The sequence below is a fragment of the Haliaeetus leucocephalus genome, unplaced genomic scaffold (genome assembly GCF_000737465.1).
Source record: "Haliaeetus leucocephalus isolate CR32 unplaced genomic scaffold, Haliaeetus_leucocephalus-4.0 Scaffold0, whole genome shotgun sequence".
In the NCBI taxonomy this organism is placed as follows: domain Eukaryota; kingdom Metazoa; phylum Chordata; class Aves; order Accipitriformes; family Accipitridae; genus Haliaeetus; species Haliaeetus leucocephalus.
In genome coordinates, this window is record NW_010972436.1 from 15,465,723 (window position 1) to 15,477,719 (window position 11,997).

Sequence of the window (11,997 nt, forward strand, 5' to 3'; positions counted from 1 at the left end):
AAAACCAAATTTTCTAACCCAGCCTCTGATGGTGTCCATGGACTACAGACATTAGCAATGACAAATTCAGGAACTCCTCAGCCAGGTGCTACCATTGTGCAATATGCAGGACAATCACCTGATGGCACACAACAGTTTTTTGTTCCCGGAAGCCAAGTTGTTGTTCAAGGTATATTTTTATTAGTCTACTGCATCTTAGTTTTTTCATATAAAACAAATTTTTTAAAGGCTTTTTATATTGTGTTGACATTATTGTACTATTAAGTAAAATATTTATGCACAAGGTGAAAGACAGTCTTAGGAGGAGACTCAGTTTCTCTGCTCAGTAAAGCAACTACTTCTTTTGATTAAAAAAGTTATGAGGAGGAAATAACAGTATAAAATCACTTTCTGCTTTGAATTCTTTTGTCTAGACTTTGAGAGATGTTTAATTGCAGTAAAGGTGCTGTTACAGATTGACATGAGATGCTGAGGGTGCATCTCTTTTAATATATTAAAAGTAATTTGTGTTTTTTCAGCAGTTAATCTTAATAAAACATAAGTTCTGAAGTTCTTTGGATATGTTTAGGGGGGAATTTCCTTGCAACTTATGACTCTTGTAGTTATTAGAAAGGAGATCCTTTACTGAAGCTAGTTTTCTCACAGAAGAGCACTTTGTAGGTCCTATAAAATGCACACATAGGAATTGAACTGTGAATGGTGAACTCTTGAACCTTACTGTAGTTCATGCAGGATTTTTTTTATCCTTGCATCGTTCCCAGCCTTTTGGAAATGCTGAGGGAGGTTGAGAACCAAAGGTATCTTGGATTCTTATCAATACCAGGGAAGGTAGAGTTGGGATTTTGGTTATGCTGAGGAAAACCTTTGAAAAATGGGGAAAAGATTTCTGTATGGAGAGACTAAATTAATGGCTGCCATGGAGGATATAGGGAATTTATTCTCCCCTTTTTTTTTTTTTTTTTTTTTTTTTTTAAATCTGTACAGAGAAGTAGAGGGGGGGAGGGCTGTATGAATGCTCTATTAGGCCAAAACAGCTATCTGAAATAAACATGAGAAGAGCTAGGAAGACTTTAAATATGTATTTATGGAGTGGGTGAGAGTCATCGACTAAATGTAGACACAGATATCAGAGATAGTTGGTGAAGTCCAGGTTGAGGTGCTTTTTTTGCCCTAATATGGATGTTTGAAATAAGTTCTCTCTTTAAGTGGCTGTTTCTCTCCCTTTGCTGTAAAGGAAGCCCAGGATGTAAATAAAGCTAATAGCCTGTAGATATCTGAACTTGTTGAAACAATGGTAAATAATCATACCAAATTTGAATTCTTCCATTGCCTCTGGTTAATTCTTTGCATACATTGTCCTCCCAAGACTTTTCAGAAGCATTTCAAGGAAGCTCTAAGACTATAATATGAAAAACCCATAGGCAAAATGTTAGTTTTCATCATGCAGAGACTACTGTTACAACTTCCTTAAATATTATGAATACATTCTTAGCAAACCCTTAACACCCAAATTTGGCTGTCCCCAAACAAATTTCCCACCCTGCTAGTGCATGTTTTCTGATAATGAGTCTAAATTAGTTTTCTGTACACATGCGTACACATCCCTTAATTAGAGGACTTCTCTGTCTCTCGAGGTTGACTGTAGTATTTTGTATGTATTGCTTTGATTCTTCAGAGCTTTGGGGTGGAGGGGGTGGGGGCAGAATAGCTTCTCAGTTGTTTCTTAAAACCTCCCCAGTCTGTGAAGAAGCACAAAATTTAGGGATTGTGTCTGGCAGCATTTCAGTCCTTGGGAATTTCATTTGACTGGCTTTCCTTTACAGACTCTTCATTATAGGGTTGTCCTCTGATGAGGCTGTCCTCTAATCTCCCTATTCAGTCTCAGTGATGGGCTTGACTACTTGATGGTATAGCCCATTAAGTGTCTTGCCTGTGATGAAAACTTTCAAAATGGATTCAGAAACAGTTACTGAATATCTGCTATACCCTGTTTCTGGAAGCTTCTAGGTACTTTTAACTAAATTGATTTGTTCTCTGTCCATGCTCAGAGAAGTTGACTTCTTGGAATTCTCTGTTCCTTTGGCCCAAAGAAAGTCCATTGCTTTAGTGATGCTCATAGCTGTTGACACAAGAAAAATGCTACATAAGATATACAGGGAAAAATACAAAGGGAATAGTGAGTGAGCATAAACTCAGAGATGATGAGAAGATAAAAGGTTTCAACTTATTATACATGCTATTGATACTGGAAGATCTTAAAAAAATCTTTAATAAAAAGAGTTTATAAAAAGAATATGAGAGCACCTGAGGATGTATCAGATCTCTGATAACAATTGCATATTGTCAACAAACCTGAGCTATTCAGGATGAAGCAAGACAATGCAATTAGTTGGATATACAAGTCTCTAATATTTCCTTATTATATGTCATCTTGCCTATGCTAGAAAGTCTGTAGGAATATAGTTTATAAACATTTGTCATTTACATACAGTTTGTAGCTGACTATTCAGCTAATACTGTTATAGCACAGACTATAATAGGAAGCCAACATTCTGCTTGGTAATGTTTCCACTTTTCTATATTTTTATAATGATTTTGGGTAGACAGCATATGTATTTTATTTGTAATAATCATAGAAGTAAAAGAAAGAAAAAAAAAATACAACAAATATCAGTCCTAGGGCAGAAAATTCTGTTTAGGAATCTTTCAGGTGGCATATGTATTTATTTTTTTTTTTCTAAAGTATTTGTTGATGAATTTCATGTAAGAATGGGTGGCATCACATAAACGCTGTGCTTGGTATTTTTTGATAACATGTGATGGGGAAAAAGGATTAGTATAAAAGGTGTTGATCCCACTGAGTGATATTTCATTTGCTACAAGTTTAGATTCATAGGCCAAATAAGAGGCAGTTCTGCTGTCCTGACAGTTTCCTAATACAGGTTAAGGGGGTTTTTTTTGCTAGCTGAAGCAAAAGGAACTGTTTAAATTTTAGTAAAAATGAGTGTAGAGAAGTTGTATCAAAAATCATTCTGTTAGGATCTATGTGTGTTTTCGTAATATGGTCAGTGATACTTGAGATCTGTGGCTTGAATTTCTTGTGTGCTTCAGTTCTGACCTTTTGTTCGTATGATCCTGAAGTGGCCCTGTAATCACAGGGCGCTCCTTTTTCGCATTGATGCTTCCATTATTGTTGTCCTTGGCATAGTTTCACAGTTGACGAATTACCAGTCTGAATTTGTTTATTACAAAGGCCTTAGAAGTTTGCTATGCCCTACATACAGACCACTGCCTGGACTGTTGGTCTGAAACTAATTTCATTTAAATTGATATAAATAAGGAGTGATTGTGTTAGAGCTGAGATTTTTTTAGTTAGTTTTAAAAAATAACAAAGCCAACCAGTTCTCTTGGACTTATTTTGAAAAAGGAGGGAATGGGGGAAAGGTAGCCCTTACCCAGAGTTACTGTTTTGTCTGTTATACCATCTGGAGTCACTAGCTTTAGGCTGACTTACTTTGTTGGAGCTTTCTTCAATCTTTTCTGAAGTTTTTAACTGAAATTGAGTGGGTTGTGGGTTCCCCACCCAAAGCAAGGAGCTTTAGCCTTTCATTTACCTATTTGTTATAGCTTACTAAGCTTTCCTGTCTTGCTTGTCTGCCTGACAGAGTTCTCTGCCTCTTAGTGGAACTGCTCCAATCAAAACAATTGCATGTCTTTTTAAAATTTCCCTATTTTCTATCCAGTCATGACTCTATCGTTCAGATTCATTAATGTATTCTAGAGCCACGTTTTAATTTCTGTCAGTTAGTGCTGTGAATTTTCAAGTCTTGCTTTACAGCCAGCTTTGTGGTGAGTGTTTTCTGTAGCTTTATGAATAATTCAGGGAAAAAGAACAAAGCTAGGCTTATAGAAATATGGAGGGGGAAAAAAAAAGGTTTACTGGAAAAGGAGTTCTTTGGGTTGCAGTTTCAGTGAGCTGTTCCAGTGACAGAGCATATTAATGACAGTGGTAAGCAAGTGAGGTCACTGTGATGTCAGTGCTCTTGCTTGTAATCCTGCACATGCTTGCTACTTTGGAACAGTTCATGCTGAGCTCTGGTAGAGGAACAGAAGAATCGTGTGTGCAGAAGCTGATCATGGCTGTAACAGGAGATGAAACAGGTAAAAATTTTGTTAGTCTTTTTATATGATGTTTTTGGATGTCTAAGCAGTGTTTAGTTGGTATTTGTGACATTTTCTTTTGAACCTGTTGCTGTAACTCTTTCATCTTTCAAAACTGGTACAAATACCTTGTGGTTATATCTAGTCAGTGTAGGATTTCAGGGCAATTTTAAGTTTCATTTGGGGGAAAAAAAAAATCACTGAGTGCATGAGTTCTTGCATAGATTGATTCAGTTAACTAGTCTTTACTATTTGTTGCAGGATTTGGCTGAAAAAGCCACCACTCTTGTTTTAAATTCTTCTTTATTGTGGATATAGTAATTTATGCTACTATGTTTATAATTCTTTATTTTGTAACAATGACACTGCTTTTTTGTTTAGCAATAAACACTTCAGATTATATGGCTAAAATAGGCTTAAGCATAGCTGTAAGAGAAAGGTGTGCATTGTTTCAGTAGTGCAAATAAACCCTATGCTTTCATTATTAAAGAAAATACTGAACGCGAACAAATTTGAGAGCAATAATTTTAAGTATTGTTAATGCCTGCTTGTTTTCTCCTCCGCTGTTAAAATGGTCTGTTCCTCAGCTAATTGAGTTCAAAAGGCTGACGTCATTAGATTTCCTGGAATCGTGTTGCAGTAGGGAACTGGAAAAGTTAAACTCCAAACAAGATACACATTGACGTCAGCTCCAAGTCATGCTGCGATTTAGTCAGTTCCTTTCTGCTTCGTCAATTGCCTCCGGCAGATCTGTAATGTTAACCAGTTCGCAGCCAGTACCTACGTGCTGCTGCTCATTGCTGGTACATATTGTTTCATTAATCCAAAGATAAGTATCTTCTCCAAGTCGACGTTTTGGGGTTTTTTATGCTCAAAGGGATAATGATTCATGCCTTGTTTAGCCAGTTTAGTGGTGAAGTTAAAAATCCTTTGATAATCTAGTCCCATCATTATGACTCATAGAAGGGGAGAACAGACATACTGATACATAGCATGCACCAGGCTTTTTTCCCTCCTGGATAGTCACTGAAAGAACTCAAGTGCGGGGATGCTCTCTAGTGTTCAGCAAGTTACTTTTTCCAAGAGCCTGCTTATACAAGGTGGTTGACGTTTTGCTTTATTTTTTTTCAATTTCTCAAAGCTTAATTTACAAGGTTAGTTGTACTCTTCTGAATGTGGTTTGGCAGTTTTTTTCCTGGTTGGGTGTTTGTTTGTTTGTCTTCCTGTTAATAATTTCCTTTTTGCAAGTCTCAACTCAAAGCTTCAGGTTTTCAGTGACTTTTTACTCCCTGGCAATTTTAAGGAGGAAAAAAAAAACCCAAAAAACCAAACAGATGACCTGGGGCGATGTGTTAGGGAAATACACCATGTCCAGGTTTGTTGCTTTGTTAACAGTCTCAGTCCTATGTATGTTATGCTCAGTCTGGTATGTTAGGACTGACTTTAAACCTCTATGGAGTTTCATTAGAAACAGCCACAGAGGTTTGTCAGTCTGGATCAAGGTGTGTGGGATTTTTGTCTCAGATGCTGAAATGGAAAGTACTCTTCTCTGTAATATGTAGATACATGCTAGCCTTAAACTATGAGTTTTTTCAAGGGTATTTTATCCCCCCTGCTTAAAGCCTGTTTCATCTTTCCCAATATCTTTTTCAGGGGAAACAGTATTTTATTGTAACTTTTTGAGATATTGTACAAAAAAAATTGCAGACTTTGAAATAATTAATTTGCAATAATGTATCATAAAGCACCACTAAAAGATACATTGTCAATGCTATGCCTTTTTTTTTTTTTTTTTTTTTTTTAACTGAGATGTCTGTGTTTACAAGGTCTATACCACCAAAATGGTTGTTTATTGCTGTTACCACCCTAGTAGGTTTGGAAGTGAGCCAACTGTTAGGCAGGGACAGACTCTACTGGAACATGGTCAAACTATTCATGCAACATGTTACTTACAGTGGTGTTTGCTGATCCCAGCTGAGATAGGGACATGCTTTTGTTAAGCCATGTTGCAGGTACATTGTCGCACTGAGTCCTCTTAACAACAGCAGCAGTAAGTCCTGTTAGCTAACATCTGAGTGTAAATCAAAGACAACAAAGTAGCTGGTCTTGCCAGGCTGAGGTGACCTGGGTTATGGGTCTTTCCCCATGACTTGATGTACAAAATGGTTCACTTGGATTTCTAATTAACTGTACCTAATGCAAACTAAGATAACATCTCTTTTTTTACCTAGTGATGAGATTAGAAAAAGTTAGTTCTTACCATACAGTCCATAAAATGTATGTAATATGGCCAGCATAAAGGCGAGCCTGAAGAGGTTCTAAAATTCCATTTTTATAAATAGTGAGCTGAAGTATCATCCTATTGACATAACTGGGACTGCTAAGAGGTGTGGAGAACTTAAAAAAAGCATTAAGTAATTCTCTTGTAGATGTACAAGACGATCAAGCCCTGTGTACATGGTGGCTCCCTGTTAGTGCTCACAGGGCTGTTCTGGGCTGATTCCTCTCTCCCTCCCCCATCCCCAGGGGATTATCCAACCCAGGTCAGTTCACTGGTCCAGTTCATCTTGTAATTCCACAAACACTTTTACCCGCAGGACCGAGAGAGGGGGGAGGTGCAAAGTGTTTAAGCTGATAATGATTTCAGGACATGGCTGTGAAATTGTAGTCTTAACACAGCTCTAAACACAGTCTAAACACAATATTTTTTGTATTTAATTAGTGAAGCACCTGCATTAATTTAAGAATAATAGCAATTTTTTTATTAAGTTTAGGTTTGGGTTTTTTTTTTTTTTCCCCTTGTGGTTCACTGATGTCTCTTTACTGCTTTACCTGCCAGTCTCCCCAAAGTGTTTTTGTCTACGTTTTATTTTTCCAAGTTGTCCTGGTTTTGGCTAGGATAGAGTTAATTTTCTTTCTAGTAGCTGGTATAGTGCTGTTTTAGATTTAGGATGAAAATAATGTTGATAACACGCTGATGTTTTTAGTTGTTGCTCAGCAGTGCCTACACAGTATCAAGGTCTTTTCTGCTTCTCAGACCACCCCACCAGCGAGGAGGCTGGGGGTGCACAAGGAGTTGGGAGGGGACACAGCTGGGACATCTGACCCCAACTGACCAAAGGGATACCCCAGACCATATGGCGTCATGCTCAGCATATAAACTAGGGGGAAAGCTGGCTAGAGGGCCACTGCTCAGGAACTGGCTGGGCATTGGTATGTTGGTGGTGAGAAATTGTTTTTCAGTTGTATCACTTGGTTTTCTTGGGGTTTACTTCTCTCTCTTTTTGTTATTTTCCTTTTCATTACAATTAATTATTATTATTTTATTTAAATTATTAAACTGTTCTTATCTCAACCTACAAGTTTTCTTAATTTTACCTTTCTGCTTCTTTCCCCCATCCCACTGGGGTGGGGGAGTGAGCTAGCAGCTGTGTGGTGCTTAGTTGCCAGCTGGGGTTAAACCACAACAAAAGTAAAGTTTTTCCATTATTTGAATATTGCTTTGAAGAATTAAAGTATAAATTAAGTATAACATAACAGCTTCTGAAATTTCATCTTTTATATTCAGTTGGTTTAATGACAAAATTTAAAGTTTTGTTCTGTGATAATATAAAATATTTATGGAAAGGGATAGGTAAATACTTTCTTGTAATTTGAAGAGGGACATGGGTTTTTTTGTTTGGTTGGTTTTTTGTTTGTTTTGGTTTGATTTTTTTCCCCCTATGTCAGACAAGACACAAGTACTTAGGACTTTAAAGTTGGGGTACATCTTGTAGGAACAAAGTTCCTCAGAAATACAGAAATGAGGTGAGGCTATCAGAAAGGTATCAGTTCCCAGTAACATGTCAGATTTCAGATCTGTGTTTAGCTTGGGGGGAGCTCAAAACTGGTAGGCTCAGGAGCTGAATCTGAACTTTTGCACTCCGGTTTACTGTGTAGCTACACCGCTTCCTGTGCAACTGCCACTATGTCGTCTTGCCCTGCTAATGCTGCAGCATCCTATTTGTGGTCCTCTTGCTCAAGGAACATACTCCTATTCACCATGAGCACTTAGCTGTTTGTTTTCATTTTGACAACAACAGCTCTCACTGGTTTTCCAAGGGTTGCCAAACTGCTGCTCTAAAGGGAGGAGAGGCAGTAAGGCTGGTACTGTTGCTGTTGCAGGGAAGGAGAAGGTTGACTTCTGAAGCAAGTTGATTCCTGAAGCATCTGTTAGAGGACAGGGGTAGCATAAGCCTCAGTGGCTGCAACAGCAGGACCATCTTTTCATGAGACTATGCAAACAGGAAATGTGTGGATGCTCTGACAGTTTCTCAAACAGCTTTCCCTATGTTGTCTTAAAAGAGTCATGTGGAAGCTTTCACAGGCTTCAGTCTGGCTGGCTGGTGGGGCCACATGCTAGTACAATTTAGATAACTTATTTTACAGTGTGGAAATAAATGCTAGTAAGCTAACAAATATAGCTGTGACATTACAGGCCTTTGAAATATTTTATGTAGCAGGGATCCTGGATAACTCATCAGCAGAAATCTGTTATTTCCAGAGAGAGTTTTGCATAGTTCTTTTTTTTTTTTTTTTTTTTGTTTTGTTATAAAGTTTAAAATACAATTCTTTTATACAGCTGCCACTGGAGACATGCCAGCTTACCAGATTCGAACTCCCACTACTGCCTTACCTCAGGGAGTAGTAATGGCAGCCTCACCAGGGACTTTGCATAGCCCTCAGCAACTGGCAGAAGAGGCAACACGCAAGAGAGAGCTGAGACTTCTGAAAAATAGGTAAGACTATATAACAATTAATAGTCAGTATTACAAAAATACCCCAAACATTCTAATGAAGTTTTCTTCTTAAGGTCATGAGCACTGCCTGTGATTGACGAAGGGAAGGCAAGAAATTCTTTGTCAGTCATTCCATGTCCTTATAGCCTTCAGTAGTGGCTGTTAACTCTGGAAAGTTGGAGTTGACCTTACCACTATGGATTTTTAGTTCTAAAATATTATGGTAATTCAGAAATCAGTATTAGTGTTGTCCCTTTCTCATAATTTTTGTGATGATCTGGAGGTATACTTACTGTTGAACTTTTATCCCTCCTCCCCTGTCAGTAAAATGAGCAGGATGGGTTTGTTCATTTTGAAACATCCCAGCAAAGAATTGTTTGGAAAAATATCTGAGGATCTCATTAGCAGCTGTCCATTAATGATGCTGTGAAGAAGACTTATTCTAGGATGGAATGATAATTACAGACTTTATTAAATACGTGGCTACTGGGATAAGTTATTGTGCAGTGCCCCTGTCATTTTGTGAGGCATATTGTGTGAGATGGCTGTATGTTTTTAATTAGTTGGCATGGACTTGACTGTATGCTGTAAATGCTAGTGTTTCTCTGTGCATTATTCTTGCTATTCTTAGGGGACCCTTTCTTTTTTTTAAATGCGTAGCCACTGCTATCAATGGCAGTTAGATTAATGGAAGAAATAGTCTGCTATGCAGATGTCTAATACATTGAATATCCACTTGCCTTATGATTGAATTCATGGTATTGCTTTGCTCTCATGCCTGTCCTTTATTTTAAATTACTCACGAGGATCGCTGCATTGTTGTGCCTCCTTTTGTTTCCTCTCTCTTCAGTTTTAAAACTAGCATCTATGCTATCTTTCATACAACTTGTGGGAAAGTTACACCCTCACAATTGGAGAATTTATCATGTTCCAAGATGTTAAAGAAATGGACTCCCAGTACTTCTAAAACTTCTTCTGGAATTGAATGCTTGTTCAGTCACATGCTTCTGAAAATACTACCCAAAGTGTTTAGCTTCAATATAACAGAATTCTGAGCAGAGCTACAAGAATGGCTCCAGACTGCCATTTGCCAGCAACAAAACCCCCAGATACACGTGGCTGAAATGTGCCCAGGTGGACAGTTCTAAAATGCTAATAAATTGTATTTGTTTGGACTTAAATTTTATTGTAGATTGTTACATTTAGGTAAAAAATTACAGCAGGCTGTAAGCTTGAAATCTAGCTTTTTATCTGAAGAGAGTAGTGTTATGTTTGTATTTTCTGAAAGTAAATTCTTTGGGTTTGGTTTTAAGATTTTGATTGCAGAAGATAACACTCCTGATAAACACACAAAATGGAATGTGACTGGAAGAAGAAATGCTGCTTTCAGTGTTAATGTTTAGTACAATTCAAGTCATTATCATTTACTCACTGTTTTTCTCAGTTCCTCTGTGTATTAATTCCATCTTTGTATTTGTTGATGCTGAATTTGTTTCAAGTTCTAGTTGAATTGTATTTTCACCATATTATTGCTTATGGCTGTTATCTGCTGTTCTGTTTGTGCAATGCAACAGTTGTTGTTGTTGGTTGTTGTTGTTGTGGAACTGCAGGGATTGCAGGTAATTTTGTTTATCCAGTCTTTGCCATATTGTGGCTGTTCCTGTAGTCATTTGCCTTGTATTGGTTCCAGGGAAGCTGCCAGAGAATGTCGCAGAAAGAAGAAAGAATATGTCAAATGTCTTGAAAATCGTGTGGCTGTGCTTGAAAACCAAAACAAGACTCTCATTGAGGAACTCAAGGCCCTCAAAGATCTTTATTGTCATAAAGCAGAATAACTGTCTTTCATTTGGACCTCGTTTATTATGAACTTTAATCAAGGCATGAGAGGAAGCAATTCTACAGATTGCCATATGAACTTGAGAAAGAGACACTTGAGGCCCTTGTGGAACCCAGTTTTGCTTAGTGTTTTCAGACTGATTTGGGAGATATTCCAAAATTTGGAATTCTGTCATAGTCTCCATACTCTGCTGAGCTTTCTAATGGCATGCAAATGGCTTTTTTGTTTGCACTTTTTACTTCTGCTTTTTGCAGGGAGGCTGCTAAAGAATGTCGACGTCGGAAGAAAGAATACATAAAATGTCTGGAGAGTCGTGTTGCAGTGCTAGAAGTTCAGAACAAGAAACTTATAGAGGAGCTTGAAACCCTAAAAGACATTTGCTCTTCCAAAACAGATTAGTAAAAATATTTATTATACTGTGAACTGACTAAAATATGTCCAGTTGCTTTATAAGGCAATACATAGCCGACATGAATTATGGCTTTCTCTTTGTGTCATTTATATTATTTTCCAACTCCTAACATTCCTGAAATGCTTTCCTGCTTTTTGTCAATTCATAGCTCTAATTTCAGGTTTTTCATGCTCCTCTCCTCCATCTCCCAAGGAGCCAAATGTTAAAAATATGTAACAAAGTAAAAAAGCGCATAATTTCTAAGAGCTGTTTCTTTGCCATATATTTACATACTACTTTTTACATGTTACTGAGTGTCCTGCACATACAAAATATTTTACAGTTTTTAGATGAATCATAAAGATAATGCATCCAGTAATACAAGAAAATCAAACAACCCAAGGTATCTCAGGAAAGAGTTTATAAAAGAATGTTATGATTACATGTATGTACTAGCATACTAGTCTACAGATGATTTTATGGCATATTTTTATATTAGTTGCTTTGTGGAAAAAAGTATTGTATTGCTGTCACTGAGTGCCATGGTTAAAGATAGTTTTTAATAGAACCATGTTGTTTAACCTGTGTAGTGTCTGATTTCCTTTAAACACCTGGTTATTTGAGATGCTGTAAAACCCATGAGTATCTGGAAGAGGACAAAGGAAAAAAAGCCTACCTAAACTTGTGACGTGATGCGAAGTATATTGTAAATACCTGAAAGAAGCTGTCTGTTATATGGCTGCTATTTACTGAAAACTTTTGTAGTCTGTCGAATATTTGACTTATTAGAGGTCTATATATAACAATTCAGTTTTGCATCCTGAATACTT

At 37.3% G+C, this 11,997-nt stretch overlaps 1 protein-coding gene across 4 annotated transcripts in view; it reads left to right on the forward strand.

Annotated features, from left to right (window-relative positions):
- CREM (cAMP responsive element modulator) overlaps nt 1–11,745 on the forward strand; it is a 35,964-nt gene extending 24,219 nt beyond the window's left edge. Inside the window, exons 6-8 of one of the 4 annotated variants that reach the window (XM_010585430.1) lie at nt 1–169; nt 8,783–8,939; nt 10,630–11,745. The exon at nt 1–169 is cut by the window's left edge and continues 13 nt beyond it. In XM_010585430.1, coding sequence (XP_010583732.1) covers nt 1–169; nt 8,783–8,939; nt 10,630–10,774 — 471 coding nt within the window. In that variant the 3' untranslated portion in view covers nt 10,775–11,745. Of the gene's footprint in view, nt 170–3,735; nt 4,162–8,782; nt 8,940–10,629 lie in introns of those variants that run through there. The other 3 variants (XM_010585413.1, XM_010585403.1, XM_010585394.1) reach the window with 3 other exon arrangements.
- The last annotated feature ends 252 nt before the right edge of the window (nt 11,746–11,997 follow it).